Genomic DNA, 18,642 nt, shown 5'->3' on the forward strand with positions numbered 1-18,642 from the left:
CTATCTGCTATTCTGTCTTAATTATGTGTCCCGTTTTCCATTCCTTGTACTTATGTTTTTTGTCTTTCAGTTTATTAGAGAGATCTTTATGCAGTCGTTCTGGTTTCTTCTTGGATTCCTTGTTTTTCTTTTTAGTGGTATTTTGTTGGACTGGGCTGATCATATTTTTCAGCATTTCCCTTTTTTCTTGAGTTGTTTTCCCCTTCAGGATTTTTATGCATGAAATTTGTCAAACAACGTTGTCAACTAAGTTGGTTAGGAATCTGTTTGATCTCCCACTTGCTGCTGAATTTGTCTCCCTATTGATATCAGGGTAGTTACCTCCCATTATTACAGTGGTATGTTTCCTATATATAATTGTTAATTGATTAGCAAAGAGTCCATCTATTTTGTCTGCTTGGTTGTGTGGCCTATAGTATATTCCTATACCAATGTCATTTTTCTTTCCTTTTATATTGGCCCATATGGATTCTAGGAGGTTTTCATCCTTGATTTTGTGTATTTCTGTAGAGATGTAGTGATCTTTTATATATAATGCAACTCCACCTCCTCTTTTGTTAGATCTGTTTCTCTTGAATAGTTTATATCCCTCTATCAGGACATTTCAGTCATGAGTTTCATATCAGTAAGTTTCAGTAATATCAACTATATCATATCTGCCTATACAGTATATCACAGAAGTGAGTACACCTCCTCAGATTTTGTAAATATTTAAGTATATCTTTTCATGTGACAACACTGAAGAAATGACACTTGGCTACAATGTAAAATAGTGCGTATAAAGCTTGTATAACAGTGTAAATGTGCTGTTCCCTCAAAATAACGAAACACACAGCCATTAATGTCTAAGCCACTGGCAAGAAAAGTGAGTACACCCTTAAGTGATAATGTCCAAATGGGGCCCAAAGTGTCAGTATTTTGAGTGGCCACCATTATTTTCCAGCACTGCCTTAGCCCTCTTGGGCATAGAGTTCACCAGAGCCTCACAGGTTACCACTGGAGTGCTTTTCCACTCCTCCATGATGACGTTACAGAGCTGGTGGATGTTAGAGACGTTGCACACCTCCACCTTCCGTTTCAGGATGCCCCACAGATGCTCAATAGGTTTAGGTCTGGAGACATGCTTGGCCAGTCCATCACCTTTAGCCTCAGCTTTTTTAGCAAGGCAGTGATCGCTTTGGAGGTGTGTGTGGGGTCGTTATCATGTTGGAATACTGCCCTGCCCGTGTTGTGCCCCGTACGTGGCCTGTGCAGCTAGTAGCTGATTCCAACAATGAGGAGGCTGGTGTGGTGCTGCGCCAGCAGCCTGTGCAGCTGGCACTCGAGTTGGACAATGAGGAGGCTGGAGAAGATGTGGTGCCAGAGGTGGGGATTCAGCCAGAGCCTTCAGAACCTCCAGAAGCTCCCTTAAGTAAAGAGGACGAAGAGGAGGAGCCTCTTCTTGATGCACGGGCGCGCAGAGCTGCCAAAAGGCAGGAGTGGCTCCTCAGGAGGAGGTCTCCTCGAGAGTAAGGCTTGGGCTAATTGGCCACTCCCTTAGCCTATTTAAGAAGGAATGCCGACTGAAGTAATTTGCAGGGAACAACTTCGTTCACATACCTTCCTGTCTTGTCTTGCTTATCTTATCAGCTTCCTGCAAATTGCTTCTGGGCTTTCTGCCAACCATAGTAAGCTTTCAGTATTATTCTTTGAATTCTTGGCAACAGTTAATTAACAGCCATTGTTGTAAAAAAACTAGTTTATTTAGTAAATTAAGGTTTTAACGGACTTTGTGTGTGCTGCGTTCTTTGGGGTCCGTAGCTGGGGCAGAACAGTCCGGTCCAGTCTCCGAATGGAGGTAATCATGCTCTGCTTCAGTATGTCACAGTACATGTGTTCCCTCAATGGATTGTACATTCCTCAGTGCCGGCAGCACTCATGCAGCCCCGGACCATGACATTCCCACCAACATGTTTGGCTGTAGGCAAGACACATTTGTCTTTGTACTCCTCACCTGGTTGCTGCCACACACGCTTGACACCATCTGAACCAAATACGTTTATCTTGGTCTCAGCAGACCACAGGACATGGTTCCAGAAATCCATGTCCTTAGTCAGTTTGTCTACAGCAAACTGTTTCCAGGGTTTTTTGTGCATCATCTTTAGAAGAGACTTCCCTCCAGGACAACAGGCCTGCACACCAATTTGATGCAGCATGTGGCGTATGGCCTGAACACTGATAGGCTGACCCCCCCCCCTTCAACCTCTGCAGCAATGCTGGCAGCACTCATACGTCTACTTTCCAAATCCAACCTCTGGATATGACACTGAGCACGGGCACTCAGATTCCTTGTTCGACCATGGTGAGGCCTGTTCTGAGTGGAACCTGTCCTTTTAAACCGCTTTATGGTCTTGGCACCGTGCTGCAGCTCAGTTTCAGGGTCTTGGCAATCTTCTTATAGCCTAGGCCATATTTATGTACAGCAACAATTTGTTTTTTTAGATCCTCAAAGAGTTCATTGCCATGTTGACCTCTCAGTGACCAGAATGAGAGGGGGAGGGATAACACCAAATTTAACACACCTGTTCTCCCTTCACACGTGAGACCTTGTAACTTAATTGATCACATGACACTAGGGAGGGAAAACGGATATTTGGGGCCCATTTGGACATTATCACTTAGAGGTGTACTCACTTTTGTTGACAGCGGTTTAGACATTAATTGCTTTGGGTTGCGTTATTTTGAGGAGACGGCATATATACACTGTTATACAAACTGTATAGTCACTATTTTACATTGTAACCAAGTGTCATTTCTTCAGCTTTGTCACATGAAAAGATATACTTAAATATTTACAAAATGTAAGGGGGTGTACTCACTTCTGTGATATACTGTGTGTACTAATACTTCAAATTCACCCTGTTTATTCCCTAAGCTTTTAGCGTTAGTGTATGGGGCGTTTCTTCCGTTAATGCTCACATACTATACCTATTTCATTTTGTAGAAAGAAAATACACATGGATTTTCTACATACATACATATGGTACACACAGATGGAGCGGTGTGTTTCTGTCTATTTTGCGAACATATGTGTATCTGTATTCCCATCCTTTGTATTTCCAGGTATCTATATGATTATAATAATTTGCATTGCTGACAGTTTGTGGTTTGCGCGAGTCAACATTAAAATTTCATGATTGTGTGAAGATTTGAACTTAGTCTTTTATGTGTCATAATGAATGGCAGTGGTTAATTTACAGTTTGGCATGTTTGCTTTTTCAGTGTTATGTATGTTTTTTTTCTTGTTTTCACATCTTGCAACCATATTGTAAAGAGTAATTAAAGTATTTCTTTTATGTGAATCTTCTAGGCAAAGGAAATGCCAACAAGAGCCTTCTGGACGGCAGAGAATCAGAAGCAGCTTTAAAAAGGAAAGCAAATCTGGAACATCTGGTAAACAACGTCTTTTCCCTTTCCTCCAGAATACCACAAAACTCTTCTCCTTCCCCAGCCAGTAAGAGACAAGAGAGAAAAAAATAGGAAAAGTGTTTTGCGCCAATGAACAATTATTATATGTGGAACTCAAGGAAACATTATATGAAAAATAAAGGTGGAACATTTCCAGATTCAGAAAAAGAGGAAATATCTAGAAGTCTGTGGGGAGGAAGCCTCATTCCAGACAATAATGCAGGCCTCACACTGTGAGGAAACAAACAGCTTGAACGATTCAAGAAGAGATCACAAATCAGTGGTGGAAATGTTCCACACATATGTATATTGTGAGAAAAGCACAGATTGCAAATCAGAGCCAATTATGCATCAGACGATACACACTGGTGAAAAACCATACAAATGCCCCGAATGTGGCAAAGTCTTTCGCTACACTTCCCAACTCATTCAGCATAAAAGAACCCATACTGGAGAAAAGCCCTACCAGTGCCCACAGTGTCCCAAAAAGTTTAGTAAGCATGCCAACCTGGTGATACACCAGAGGACACACAGCGGAGAGAAACCATATGAGTGTTCAGATTGTGGGAAATGTTTCAGTAAAAATTACAACCTGGTGATACACCAAAGAACTCACACAGGAGAGAAACCATATGAGTGTTCGGATTGTGGGAAAAGTTTCAGTAATAAATCTAACCTTCTGAAACACCAGAGGACTCACACAGGCGAGCAACCATATGAGTGTCCAGATTGTGGGAAAAGTTTCAAAAATAATTCTAACCTTGTGATACACCAGAGAACTCACACCGGAGAGAAACCATATGAGTGTTCGGACTGTGGGAAAAGTTTCAAAAATAATTCTAACCTTGTGATACACCAGAGAACTCACACAGGAGAGAAACCATATGAGTGTTTGGATTGTGCAAAAAGTTTCAGTCAGAACTCTAAACTTGTGATACACCAGAGAACTCACACCGGAGAGAAACCATATGAGTGTTTGGATTGTGGGAAAAGTTTCAAAAATAATTCTAACCTTGTGATACACCGGAGGAGTCACACAGGAGAGAAACCATATGAGTGTCTATACTGTGGGAAAAGTTTCAGTCAGAACTCTTACCTGGTGATACACCAGAGGACACACACGGGCGAGAAACCATATGAGTGTTTGGATTGTGGGAAACGTTTCAGTCAGAACTCTTACCTGGTGATACACCAGAGGACTCACACAGGTGAGAAACCATATGAGTGTCCAGATTGTGGGAAAAGTTTCCAGAAGAATTCCAATCTGGTCATACACCAGAAGACTCACACAGGAGAGAAACCATATGAGTGTCCAGATTGTGGGAAAGGTTTCAGTTGCAATTTTTACATGGTGAGACACCAGAGAACTCACACAGGAGAGAAACCATATGAATGTCCAGTTTGTGGGAAAAGTTTCAATCAAAATGGTAACCTTGTGCAACACCAAAGTACTCACACAGGAGAGAAACCATATGAGTGTGCAGATTGTGGGAAAGCTTTCAGTTGGAATTCTGACTTGGTGAAACACCAAAGGACTCACACAGGAGAGAAACCATATGAGTGTCCAGATTGTGGGAAAAGCTTTAGTCTTAATTCCTACTTGGTAATACACCAGAGAACTCACACTGGGGAGAAACCATATGAGTGTCCAGATTGTGGGAAAAGTTTCAGTAATAATTCTAACCTCCTGAAACACCAGAGGACTCACACAGGAGAGAAACCATATGAGTGTCCAGATTGTGGGAAAAGCTTTAGTCATAATTCCTACTTGGTTATACACCAGAGGACTCACACAGGAGAGAAACCATATGAGTGTCCAGATTGTGGGAAAAGTTTCAGTCAGAAATGTAGCCTGGTGATACACCAGAGGACTCACACGGGCAAGAAACCATATCGGTGTCCAGATTGTGGGAAACGTTTTCAGCAGAATTCTAGCCTGGTGATACACCAGAGGACTCACACGGGTGAGAAACCATATGAGTGTCCGGATTGTGGGAAAAGTTTCCAGCAGAATTCCAATCTGGTCATACACCAGAGGACTCACACAGGAGAGAAACCATATGAGTGTCCAGATTGTGGGAAAGCTTTCAGTTGCAATTTTTACCTGGTGAGACACCAGAGAACTCACACAGGAGAGAAACCCTATGAGTGTTCAATTTGTGGGAAAAGTTTCAGTTGGAATTCTGACCTGGTGAGACACCAGAGGACTCACACAGAAGAGAAACCATATGTATGTACAGATTGTGGGAAAAGCTTTAGTCATAATTGCTACTTGGTTATACACCAGAGAACTCACACTGGGGAGAAACCATATGAGTGTCTATATTGTGGGAAAAGTTTCAGTCAGAAATCTGGATTGGTGATACACCAGAGGACTCACACGGGCAAGAAACCATATGAGTGTCCAGATTGTGGGAAAAGTTTCAGTAATTATTCTAACCTTCTGAAACACCAGAGGACTCACACAGGGGAGAAACCATATGAGTGTCTATACTGTGGGAAAAGGTTCAGTCAGAGCTCTAGCCTGGTAATACACCAGAGGACTCACACGGGCAAGAAACCATATGAGTGTCCGGATTGTGGGAAAAGTTTCCAGCAGAATTCCAATCTGGTCATACACCAGAGGACTCACACGGGACAGTAACTCTATGAGTGTCCAAACTGTGCGAAAATTTTTAGTCAACATTCCAACCTACTGATACTGCAGAGGACTCACAAAGGAGAGAAACCATATGAGTGTCCAGATTGTCAGGAAAGTTTCAGTTGGAATTCCCACCTGGTGGAATAATAGGAAACTGACATAAAAGAAGAGCCCTTTGAATGTCCCAATTGTGGGAAAGCTTTCACAAGTAGGTCTAAACTAATAAATCATGTCAGTTTACAAACAGATCAAAAGCCATTCAGATTCCCAAACTGTGGTCAGTCTTTCAGTATAAACTCTAGTATTATTAAAGACAAGAGGACTCATACAGGAGGAAAACCATCAGCTTTCTGATTGCAAGGAAAGCTTGATGGGACCTTAGAAAACTTTCAAGATTTCACAAGGATAAAGGTAATGTTTCCCCTCGCACATATGTGCTAGTCGTTCCCAACTCTAGGGGGCAGTGCTCATCTCCGTTTCAAAGCTGAAGAGGCAGCGCTGTCCGAAGACGTCTTGGTGGTCATGTGGCCGGCATGACTAAACGCCAAAGGTGCACGGAATGGAATGCAAGGATATACATTGCTTGTTTTCAGCTTGCTGGGTTACTTTCAGCCACAGCCAAGTTTATTTAGACATGAGAGACTCAACCAGAAGAAATTCTCAGACACAAGAGGAGTTGCTTGGAAAAATAAATGAATTAGGAGTTGAACAAGAGTTTTCTGAACGCATAGTAAAAAACTAAATATAACTGTATAATTAAAATATTCCTAAGGCATCAAACCATTCTTATTGTATCCAATTTGATATATTAAATAAAGATAGGAGTCCTGGAGGCATAGTGGTTAGAATGTACTATTGCAGAGACAGTAACCATTCCAAGATACTGGTAGTCCTTGACTTACGACCATTCATTTAGTGAACAATCAAAGTTACAACATCATTGAAAAAAGTGAGTTATGACCCTTTTTCATACTTAGGACCATTGCAGCATCAACATTCAGATGCTTGGCAACTGATGGTTGCAATGTCCTGGGGTCATGGGATCCCCTTTTGTGACCTTCTGACAAGCCAAATCAATGGGGAAGCCAGATTCACTTAACAACTGTGTTACTAATTTAACAGCTGCAGTGATTCAGTTAACAAATGTGGCAAGAAAGGTTGTAAAATGGGACAAAATTCACTTAACAACTGTTTCACTTAGCAACAGAAATTTTGGGCTCAGTCATGGTCATAAATCAACGAGTACTTGTATGCAGGTGACCAGGGCATAATTGACCGTAACTAGGTTCTGCAGATCCAGGAACAACAAAATTGGCTCTCAAGTGAATCAGTAATAAAAATGTTAAAATGCAGGAATCTTTAGATCAGCTTCCAGCCTGCAAACTAGTGACCACCAAGTGTTTTACCCAAGCAGCCTGGGAATTCTCAAGGCTGAAATCTTAGTAATTCTGGAAATTGGGAAGGCTGCTCTAGTGAGCAGGGAGCATAATAGACAGAGGGGATGATAGTATCTTCTATTAAGAACCAGCAAGCACCCAGCTAATCTGTTGAAGCTAGAGCTCGCATGATCTAGCTATTGCTGACGCTCTATGGTTAGGCCATAAGCGCGCCTGGATAGTGGCAAATAGAGTAGAAAGCGCCTGTAGCTGAAAGGAATTGAGACCATAGAGTCGCGGATGGCTAGAGAGACTATGGAAAGGCGATGCGCCGAGGAACCTCGTCTTCCGGCCTCCCAGCGGAGGGGAGCGGCGGCGGCTGGGCTTTCTCCCGGGTCGAAGCGGCCGCTGGAAGGTGAGTGGAGGGCAGGTGGGCGGAGAGGCCGGGAGCAAGTCGGGCTCTTCGGTTCGCTCCACGTTGTAGTAGCAGATCAACAACTACGCGGAAATACGTCTCCTCCTGCACATCCCCCCCCCACCCGCCCAATTTTATCCCCCCGCCCAGAGCTTCACCACCTAAGTTGCCTGCAAGTTTCTGTTGCTGGGGAGATTCCAACCACACCGTCGCTTTAGGGTCGATTCCGGGTGTTCTTTATGATCCTCTTGTTCTGCTTGCAAGGGAGGAAGTTCACGGGCAACACCGGCGCTTCAAATCTTGCAGAGGCTTCGCCGTCTCAGGATCGGAATAGAGCTGGAAGGGACCCTGGAGGTCTTCTAGTCCAGCCCCGGACTCTCAAGCAGGAGAGCCTATAATACCATTTCAGGCAAGTGACTGTCCAGCCTCTCCTTAAAAAACCTCCAGCGATGAAACACCCACAACTTCTGGAGGCAAAGCTGTTCCACTGGCTAATTGTCCTCACTGTTAGGAAGCTTCTCCTTAATTCCAGGTTGTTTCTCTCATTGGTTAGTTTCCATCCAGTGTTTCTTGTCCTGCCTTCTGGTGCTTTGGAGAATAAGTTTCCCCCTTCTTTGTGACAGCCTCTGAAATACAGGAATACTGCTGTCATGTTACTCCTAGTCCTTTTTTCCCTCTAGACTAGCCATAGCCACATCCTCCAACCGTTTTTCATGTTTTAGCCTCCAAAAGAAAGTTGCTCCTCTCTGCACTTTTTCCCCAAGTGTCAACATCTTTTATGTAATGTGATGATCAAAACTGGATGCAGTATTCCAGGTGTAGTCTTATGAAGGCTTTATAATTTGGTACTAATACTTCACGTGATTTTGATTCTATGCCTCTGTTTATACAGCCAAGGATTGTATTAGCTTTTTTGGCTGCTGCCTCACACACTGCTGCCTCATGTTTAAGTGATCGTCCACTAAGACTCCAAGGTCCCTCTCACAGTTACTATTTTGGAGCCAGGTTTCACCTAATCTGTACTTGTACCTTTTTTTCTTGGGTCTGTTTTTTCCCCCTTTTTTGGAGATGGGCCTCACATCAGTTCCCTTTCAATCGTCTGGTAGTTCCCTAGTGCTGCAAGATTTTTTAAAGATATGATACAATGGTTCTGAGATAACATCTGCTAGCTTTTTCAGAACTCTGGGATATAATCCATCAGGTAATTTATATTCAGCAATGTCAAACAGGGGTTCTCTTACCTTTTTCTCATTTCAATTTTTATTTCTAGGCTGTCTTTTTACAGTTATATTTATGGTAGGTTGGGCAATAGGTTTTTTGTGCATCATTTTTAGAAGAGACTTCCCTCCAGGACAACAGGCCTGCAGACCAATTTGATGCAGCATGTGGCGTATGGTCTGAGCACTGATAGGCTGATCCCCCACTCCTTCAACCTCTGCAGCAATGCTGGCAGCACTCATATGTCTACTTCCCAAATCCAACCTCTGGATATGACACTGAGCACGGGCACTCAGATTCTTTGGTTGACGATGGTGAGGCCAATTCTAAGTGGAACCTGTCCTGTTAAACCACTGTATGGTCTTGGCCACCGTGCTGTAGCTCAGTTTCAGGGTCTTGGCAATCTTCTTATAGCCTAGGCCATCTTTATGTAGAGCAACAATTTGTTTTTTTAGATCCTCAGAGAGTTCATTGTCATGAGGTACCATGTTGACCTTCCAGTGACCAGAATGAGAGAGTGAGAGAGGGATAACACCAAATTTAACACACCTGTTCTCCCTTCACACCTGAGAAATTGTAACACTAATGGGTCACATGACACCAGGGAGGGAAAATGGCTATTTGGGCCCCATTTGGACATTATTACTTAGAGGTGCACCCAGTTTTGTTGCCAGTGGTTTACGCATTGCTTTGTGTTGCGTTATTGTGAGAGAATAGCACATTTCCACTGTTATACAAGCTGTATAGTCACTATTTTACATTGTAACCAAGTGTCATTTCTTCACATGAAAAGATATACTTAAATATTTACAAAATGTGAGGGGGTGTACTCACTTCTGTGATATACTGTGTGTACTAATACTTCAAGTTCACCCTGTTTGTTCCCTAAGGTATCAACGTTAGTGTATGGGCATTTCTTCCATTAATGCTCACATACTATTCCTATTTCATTTTGTAGACAGAAAATACACATGGATTTTCTACATACATACATATGGTACACACAGATGGAGGGGTGTGTTTCTGTCTATTTTGCGAATATATGTGTATCTGTGTTCCTATCCTTTGTATTTCCAGGTATCTATATGATTATAATAATTTGCATTGCTGACAATTTGTGGTTTGCGTGAGTCAACATTAAAATTTCATGATTGTGAGAAGATTTGAACTTAGTCTTTTATGTGCCATAATGAATGGCAGCGGTTAATTTGCAGTTTGGCATCTTTGCTTTTTCATTGTTATGTATGCTTTTTTCTTGTTTTCACATCTTGCAACCGTATTATAAAGAGTAATTAAAGTATCTCTTTTATGTGAATCTTATAGGCAAAGGGAATGCCAAGAAGAGCCTTTTGGACCGCAGAAAATCAGAAGCAGCTTTAAAAAGGAAAGTGAATCCGGAATATCTGGTAAACAACGTCTTTTCCCTTTCCTCCAGAATACCACAAAACTCTTCTCTTTCCCCAGCCAGTAAGAGACAAGAGAGAAAAAAATAGGAAAAGAGTTTTGCGCCAATAAACAATTATTATATGTGGAACTCAAGAAAACATTATATGAAAAATAAAGGTGGAACACTTTCAGATTCAGAAAAAGAGGAAATATCTATAAGTCTGTGAGGAGGAAGAGCTCATTCCAGACAATAATGCAGGGTCACCCTGTGAGGAAACAAACAGCTTGAACCATTCCAGAAGAGATCACAAATATTTTTGACCACATCAAGAATCTAAGGCTATCAGTGGTGGAAAAGCTCCATAGATATGCATATAGTGGGAAAAACACAGATTGCAAAGTAGAGCTGATTATGCATCAAAGGATCCACACAGGTGAAAAACCATACAGATGCTCTGAATGTGGCAAAGTCTTTCGCTACACTTCTCAACTTATTGAGCATAAAATAACCCATACTGGAGAAAAGCCCTACCAGTGCCCAGAGTGCAACAAAAAGTTTAGTAAGCATGCCAACTTGGTGAGACATCAGAGGACACACACTGGAGAGAAACCATTTGAGTGTCCCGATTGTGGGAAAAGTTTCAGTCAGATCTCTTACCTGGTGATACACCAGAGGACACACACAGGAGAGAAAGCATATGAGTGCCCAGATTGTGGGAAATGTTTCAGTAACAATTCCAACCTGGTGATACACCAGAGAACTCACACAGGAGAGAAACCATATGAGTGTCCGGATTGTGGGAAAAGTTTCAATCAGAACTCTTATCTGGTGATACACCAGAGAACTCACACGGGCGAGAAACCATATGAGTGTCCGGATTGTGAGAAAAGTTTCAAAAATAATTATAACCTAGTGAGACACCAGAGGACTCACACTGGGGAGAAACCCTTTGATTGTCCTGATTGTGGAAAAAGTTTCAGTCAGAATTCTGACCTGGTGATACACCAGAGGACTCACACGGGTGAGAAACCATATGAGTGTCCGGATTGTGGAAAAAGTTTCAAAATTAATTCCAAACTGGTGATACACCAGAGGACTCACACAGGAGAGAAACCATATGTGTGTCTATACTGTGGGAAAAGTTTCAGTCTAAACTCTTACTTGGTGATACACAAGAGGACACACACTGGAGAGAAACCATATGAGTGTCCAGTTTGTGGGAAAAGTTTCAATCAACATTGTAACCTTGTGCAACACCAAAGTACTCACACAGGAGAGAAGCCATATGAGTGTGCAGATTGTGGGAAAGCGTTCAGTTGGAATTCTGACCTGGCGAGACACCAGAGGACTCACACAGGAGAGAAGCCATATGAGTGTCCAGATTGTGGGAAAACCTTTAGTCGTAATTCCTACTTGGTTATACACCAGAGAACTCACACTGGGGAAAAACCGTATGAGTGTATAGATTGTGGGAAAAGTTTCAGTAATAAGTCTAATCTTCTTAAACACCAGAGGACTCACACAGGAGAGAAACCATATGAGCGCCCAGAGTGTCAGGAAAGTTTCAGTTGGAATCCCCACCTGGTGGAATAATAAGAAACTGACACAAAAGAGGAGCCCTTTGAATCTCCCAATTGTGGGAAAGCTTTCACAAGTAGGTCTAATCTAATAAATCATGTCAGTTTACACACAGATCAAAAGCCATTCAGATGCCCAGTCACAATTCTACTATTATTAAAGACAAGAGTACTCATACAGGAGAAAAACCATCAACTTTCTGATTGGAAGGAAAGCTTGATGGGATCTTAGAAAACTTTTAAGAGTTCACAAAGATAAAGGTAAAGGTTCCCCTCGCACGTATGTGATAGGCATTCCCAACTCTAGGGGGTGGTGCTCATCTCTGTTTCAAAGCTGAAGAGCCAGCGCTGTCCGAAGACGTCCCTATGGTCATGTGGCCGGCATGAGTAAACGGCAGATGCGCACGGAACGGAATGCAAGGATATACATTGCTTGTTTTCAGTTTGCTGGATTATTTTCAGCCAAAATCCAAGTTTATTTAGACATGAGAGACTGAACGAGAAGAAATGCTCAGACACGATATTTGCTTACAAAAATCAATGAATTAGTAAATGAGAATTAGGATTTCAACAAGAGTTTTCTGAAAGCATAGAAAGAAACTAAATATAACTATGTATAATTAGAATTTTCCTAAGGCATCAAACCATTCTTATTGTATCCAATTTGATATATTACAGAAAGATAGGAGTCCTGGAGGCATAATGGTTAGAATGTACTATTGCAGAGACAGTAACCATTCCAAGATACTGGTAGTCCTTGAGTTACAACCATTCATTTAATGACCATTCAAAGTTACAACGTCACTGAAAAAAGTGAGTTATGACCCTTTTTCATACTTAGGACCATTGCAGTATCAACATTCAGATGCTTGGCAACTGATGGTTGCAATGTCCTGGGGTTATGGGATCCCCTTTTGTGACCTTCTGACAAGCCAAATCAATGGGGAAGCCAGATTCACTTAACAACTGTTACTAATTTAACAGCTGCAGTGATTCACTTAACAAATGTGACAAGAAAGGTCATAAAATGGGACAAAACTCACTTAACTAATTAACTATTTGCTGTAATTAATTGATGAACTTAGTTACTTGGAACTCTGAGATGGATGGCATACAAATTTAATTGCTGCAGCCAGCAACAATCTCCAATCGCCCGGTGCGTTCCCACAGACACAGCCTCCTTAGGGTGTCGGCTGGCGACCCCCAGGGGGAGAGCTTTCTCTGTGGGCGCACCCACCCTTTGGAACCAACTTCCTTTGGATGGCCCCTGACCTTCGCTCGTTTCGCCGTGATTTGAAGACCTGGTTATTTCGTAGCCTGAACTGATGAGGGGGGGGGTTCTTAATAGTTTTTAAATTGATTTTAAATTGTTTAATTCGGACTTTTTAATTTAATAGTGTATTAATGTTATTGTGTATTTTACTGTTGTGAGCCGCCCTGAGTCCATTGGAGATAGGGCAGCATATAAATCACATTAAACTTAAACTTAATAAGTAAATAAATGTGAATATACTTAGAATGCAGACGGACAAATGCACAGTAAGTATTATTTTGTGGTTCTTTGGTTGTTTGAAAATATATGATAGGTTTTAATGCCTTCATTTCATGTAAAATATAAATAATATACAGATGTGGATACTTTTTAATGACCGTGTTTTAAATATTTCTAGAAATGTCTTCCTCAAAGAAAAGTCTAAATAATGTTGGTTGTCTGTTCCACTACAGTTTAATTCTTGTTCTCCAGGGTTTTCTTACCTGCAGGTGAAATATTTCAAATGGTGCGCTGGAACTCTCACCTCACAATCAGGAGGCTGTGAGTTCTAGCCTAGGTAGAGGCAGATATTTATCTCTGTACACAATGGGACTATATCTGCTGCAAACTCTGCATTGGTGACAGGAAGGGCATCTGGCCAGTAAACACTCAGCTCCATTCAGTTGCCCTGACTCCACCCCGCAAGGAATACACTGCAAGGTCATTAAATGACAGAGAAACAGATAAAGGAATTCCGGGTTAATTGACAGATTTGGGATCTCTAATAACTGCACGCCCTGCATTTTGGGGAACAGACTGGAATTTGCCCAATAGCCAAGTTGGTTGGTATTAGGGAATTATACAGCTGGTATCCATATTAAGACAGAGACACTGACGGTAGTTTTATATAAATTATTTAATATCTATATTTAAAACAAACAAGATAGACACATCGCTACATCCTGAGGTAAATCAGGTAAATCTCAAAACAGCATACAGAGCACACAGAAGAAAAAGGCGGGAAAAAAGGGAAAGGCCCCCTTTACACCCAGCAACCAATCATAATGTAGACTGCCTCATGCGGGAGCCCACACTCTTCAACCAATCAACTATCACTGGGTGTTCTGGTCTACTGTTCAATTCACAGTTCCAGCTTTTAAATTAAATATCTGAAGAGCTGGTCTCCAAACAGGCTTGAACTGTTGGCATGAAATGTCGCTTAGAGAGTTTCTGTTTAGAATTCTATCTAGCCAATCTTGCTTCTTTCAACATCTTCCCCTCAGGACACCAAAACAACTAGACACAAAGATAGTTTCTTCCCTCATGCTATCACTCTACTAAACAGCCAACTCCTACACTACTGTCTTCAGTGGTGGGTTTCAAAAATTTTTACTACTGGTTCGGGGTGTGTGGCTTAGTGGGCATGGCATGGGAAGTATACTGTAAAATCTCCATTCCCTCCCCAATCCAGGGGAAGGTTACTGGAAAATCCCCATTTCCTCCTGATCAGCTGGGACTCAGGAGGCAGAGAATAGATGGGGGCGGGGCCAGTCAGAATTTTTACTACTGGTTCTCCGAACTACTCAAACTTTCCGCTACCGGTTCTCCAGAACTGGTCAGAATCTGCTGAAACCCACCTCTGACTGTCTTCTGCCCAAAGGCTTTATGGCTATTATCCTTGTCTTTTTATCCTTCTCATGTTTCCTACTACCTTTTCCTATCAGTATATTATGTGATCAATTATTGTATCTTATGATTTATGATTGCCTTATGATGTATGACTATCACTTTGTATGTACACTGAAAGCATATGCACCGGAGACCATTTTCTTGTGTGCAAAGCATACTTGGCCAATAAAGAATTGTATTCTATTCTTTCCAATTTTTGATTGTTTTTTTTCAAATTCCATGTCTGACTACAAGCACTGAATTGCTCCAAGTCTCTCTGCCTTCATTTTTACACCTTTCGTTTTCCATAAAGATTTATCCAATGGCTTGCTGAAATCCAAGTATTCCATCCGCACAACATTTTGCTGATCTGGTAATTTAATTGCTTCAATCAAAAAAAGGCAATGAGGTTTGTTTGGCAAAACCTGTTTCTAACAAACCCATACTGGCTTCTACTAATCACCTTGCTTGTTTATAGGTGTTCACACATTCTCTGCTTGATTATATTTTATCCAGGATTTTTCCAGATATTGATGTCAAAATGATTGGCCTATAATTTCCTAGATCATTTCCCCCATTTTTGTAGTTTGGAATCACATCAGTTCTTTTCCAATACTCTGGTATTTCTCCTGTCTTACATAAATTTTCAAAGATTGCATTCCGTGGTTCCAAAATTATATCTAGAATTCTAGGCAATGCTGCAATGCAATGCAATGTATCTATTTTTGACGGTTGCAGTGTCCCAAGGTCATGTGTTCATCTTTTGTGATCTTCTGACAAGCAAAGTCAATGGGGACAACAGATTCACTTAGCTTAATTAGTGTTACTAACTTATCAACTGCAGTCATTTGTTTAAGAATTACGGGAAGAAAAGTCTTAAAATTGTGGAATACTTACTTAAACTAATTTTTCACATAGCAACATAAATGTTGGGCTCAGTCAAGGTCATAAGTCAAGGTCATAAGTCAAGGACTACCTGTATGCAGGTAACTAGGGCATGATTGACTGTAACCAGGGTCTGCAGATCCAGGAACAGCCACAACTGGATCTCAAGTGAATCATTAATAAAAATGTTAGGATGTAGAGTTTTTTATCTCCAGTGACAGGCAAACCCTGCTAAAATGCAGGAATCTTTAGATCAGCTTCCAGCCTGCAAACTAGTGACCTCCAGGTGTTTTGCCCAAGCAGCCTGGGAATTCTCAAGGCTGAAATCTTAGTAAGTCTGGAAATTGGGAAGGCTGCTCTAGTAAGCAGGGAGCATAATAGACAGAGGGGATGATAGTATCTTCTATTAAGAGCCAGCAAGCACCCAGCTAATCTGTTGAAGCTAGAGCTCGGACGATCTCGCTATTGCTGGCTAGATGGCGCTCTATGGTTAGGCCATAAGCGCGCCTGGATAGTGGCAAATAAGAGTAGAAAGCGCCTGTAGGTGAACTGAAAGGAATTGAGACCATAGAGTCGCGGATGGCTAGAGAGACTATGGAAAGGCGATGCGCCGAGGAACCTCGTCTTCCGGCCTCCCAACGGAGGGGAGCGGTGGCGGCTGGGCTTTCTCCCGGGTCGAAGCGGCCGCTGGAAGGTGAGTGGAGGGCAGGTGGGCGGAGAGGCCGGGAGCAAGTCGGGCTCTTCGGTTCGCTCCACGTTGTAGCAGCAGATCAACAACTACGCGGAAATACGTCTCCTCCTGCACATCCCCCCCCCACCCGCCCAATTTTATCCCCCCGCCCAGAGCTTCACCTTCCAAGTTGCCTGCAAGTTTCTGTTGCTGGGGAGATTCCAACCACACCGTCGCTGTAGGGTCGATTCCGGGTGTTCTTTATGATCCTCTTGTTCTGCTTGCAAGGGAGGAAGTTCACGGGCAACACCGGCGCTTCAAATCTTGCAGAGGCTTCGCCGTCTCAGGATCAGAATAGAGCTGGAAGGGACCCTGGAGGTCTTCTAGTCCAGCCCCGGACTCTCAAGCAGGAGAGCCTATAATACCATTTCAGGCAAGTGACTGTCCAGCCTCTCCTTTATAAACCTCCAGTGATGAAACACCCACAACTTCTGGAGGCAAGTGTGTTCACATTTCCAGCCTTCTGGTTGTTAACCTATGTGCAGCCCACCTCTGGATAGGGCCCATTGTTCAAGTCTGTCAAGATATTTTTGGATCCTGAGCTTGTCTTCTGGGGTGCTGGCTGTTCCTGCCAGTTTAGTGTCACCTGCAAATTTGATGAATTTTCCTTCTATTCCCTCATCTAAGTTATTTGGGAAGATATTGAAGAGTACTGGGCCTAAGACAGAACCTTGTCGTACCCCTCTGCTTACTTCCCTCCATGTAGATTTAGTACCATTAAGGACTACTGGTTGAGTAGTTTGTCAGCCAGTTACAAATTCATCTGGTGGTGATGCTGTGTCCCCCACATTTTTCTAGTTTAGCAAGAAGTAGGTTGTAGTCTACATTGTCACTGGTCTCCTAATTTAGTCAAAGAATGAAATAAGATTGGTTTAGCATGTTTTTAACAAACCCATGCTGGCTACTAGTAATAACTTTATTTATTTCTAGATGTTCACAGACCTGTTTTTTGATTATTTTGTGAATGATACAATGGTTCTGAGATAACATCTGCCATCTTTTTCAGAACACTGGGATGTAATCCATCAGGTGATTTATATTGATCAATGTCAGAAGGGGGTTCTCTTACCATTTTCTTACTTATTTTAATTTTTATTTCGAGTCTGTCTTTTACAGTTATATTTTTGGTAAGTTGGGCAATAGTTTCATTTTGCGTGAAGACTTAAGCAAAGAATGCTGCTCTGCTTTCTCTGTACTGCCTGTTACTTTCTTGCTATTTTTACTCTTTAGTGAACCAAATGTTTCCTTGACTTTTTTTTTGTTATTTATACATTGAAAGAAACTTATTTTTATTGTCTTTGGCTTTTGTTGCAAATCTTTGTTCATTGTGAGCCTTTTTTTTCGTGAGTTCATCTTTGCAAATTCTGGCTCTCTGCTGATATTCTGCCTTAGTTATGTATCCCACTTTCCATTCCTTGTACTTACCTTTTTTGTCTTTCAGTTTATCAGAGAGATCTTTATGCAATCATGCTGGTTCCTTCTTGGATTTCTTGTTTTTCTTTTTTAGTGGTATTGTGTTGGACTGGGCTGATCATATTTTTCAGTGTATCCCTTTTTTCTTGAGTTGTTTTCCTCTTCAGGATTTTATCCATGAAATTTTGTCTCTCTGAGTTTGTTAAAATCAGCTCTTCTAAAGTTTAAGACACTGATTGGATTATATCCTATTGCTTGTGTTTGCATTGTATTGAATTCCAGTATGACGTGGTCACTTTCACCCAAGGTTCCAGCACCTTTAACTCCTTCTATCACTTCTTCTCTATTAATAAGAATTAGGTCCAGTATAGTTTTTCCTCTAGTTCCCTCCTCTACCCTTTGGATGACAAAGTTGTCAGCTAAGTTGGTTAGGAATCTGCTCGATCTCCCACTTGCTGCTGAGTTTGTCTCCCAGTTGGTATCAGGGTAGTTAAAGTCTCCTGTTACTACTGTGGTATGTTTCCTACATACAATTGTTAATTGACTAGCAAAGAGTTCGTCTATTTCTTCCGCTTGGTTGCTTGGCCTGTAGTATATTTCTATAACAATGTCATTTTTCTTTCCTTTTATATT

At 41.8% G+C, this 18,642-nt stretch overlaps 2 protein-coding genes across 2 annotated transcripts in view; both read left to right on the plus strand.

Annotated features, from left to right (window-relative positions):
* Nucleotides 1-3,354: 3,354 nt before the first annotated feature.
* Nucleotides 3,355-18,642, plus strand: part of LOC117657716 (uncharacterized) — a 64,492-nt gene continuing 49,204 nt past the window's right edge. Inside the window, exons 1-2 of the mRNA XM_087884133.1 lie at nt 3,355-3,432; nt 10,421-11,974. Of these exons, the coding sequence (XP_087740259.1) occupies nt 10,896-11,974 (1,079 nt within the window). The 5' untranslated portion in view covers nt 3,355-3,432; nt 10,421-10,895. The remainder of the gene's footprint in view (nt 3,433-10,420; nt 11,975-18,642) is intronic.
* On the plus strand, nt 3,431-6,920 carry LOC117660344 (uncharacterized). Its single transcript, XM_087883983.1, has one exon. It carries the CDS (start codon nt 3,665-3,667, stop codon nt 6,089-6,091), a length of 2,427 nt encoding a protein of 808 aa, XP_087740109.1. The 5' UTR covers nt 3,431-3,664; the 3' UTR covers nt 6,092-6,920.

Source organism: Pantherophis guttatus, chromosome 2, assembly GCF_059756535.1.
Source record: "Pantherophis guttatus breed Tessera chromosome 2, ASM5975653v1, whole genome shotgun sequence".
In the NCBI taxonomy this organism is placed as follows: domain Eukaryota; kingdom Metazoa; phylum Chordata; class Lepidosauria; order Squamata; family Colubridae; genus Pantherophis; species Pantherophis guttatus.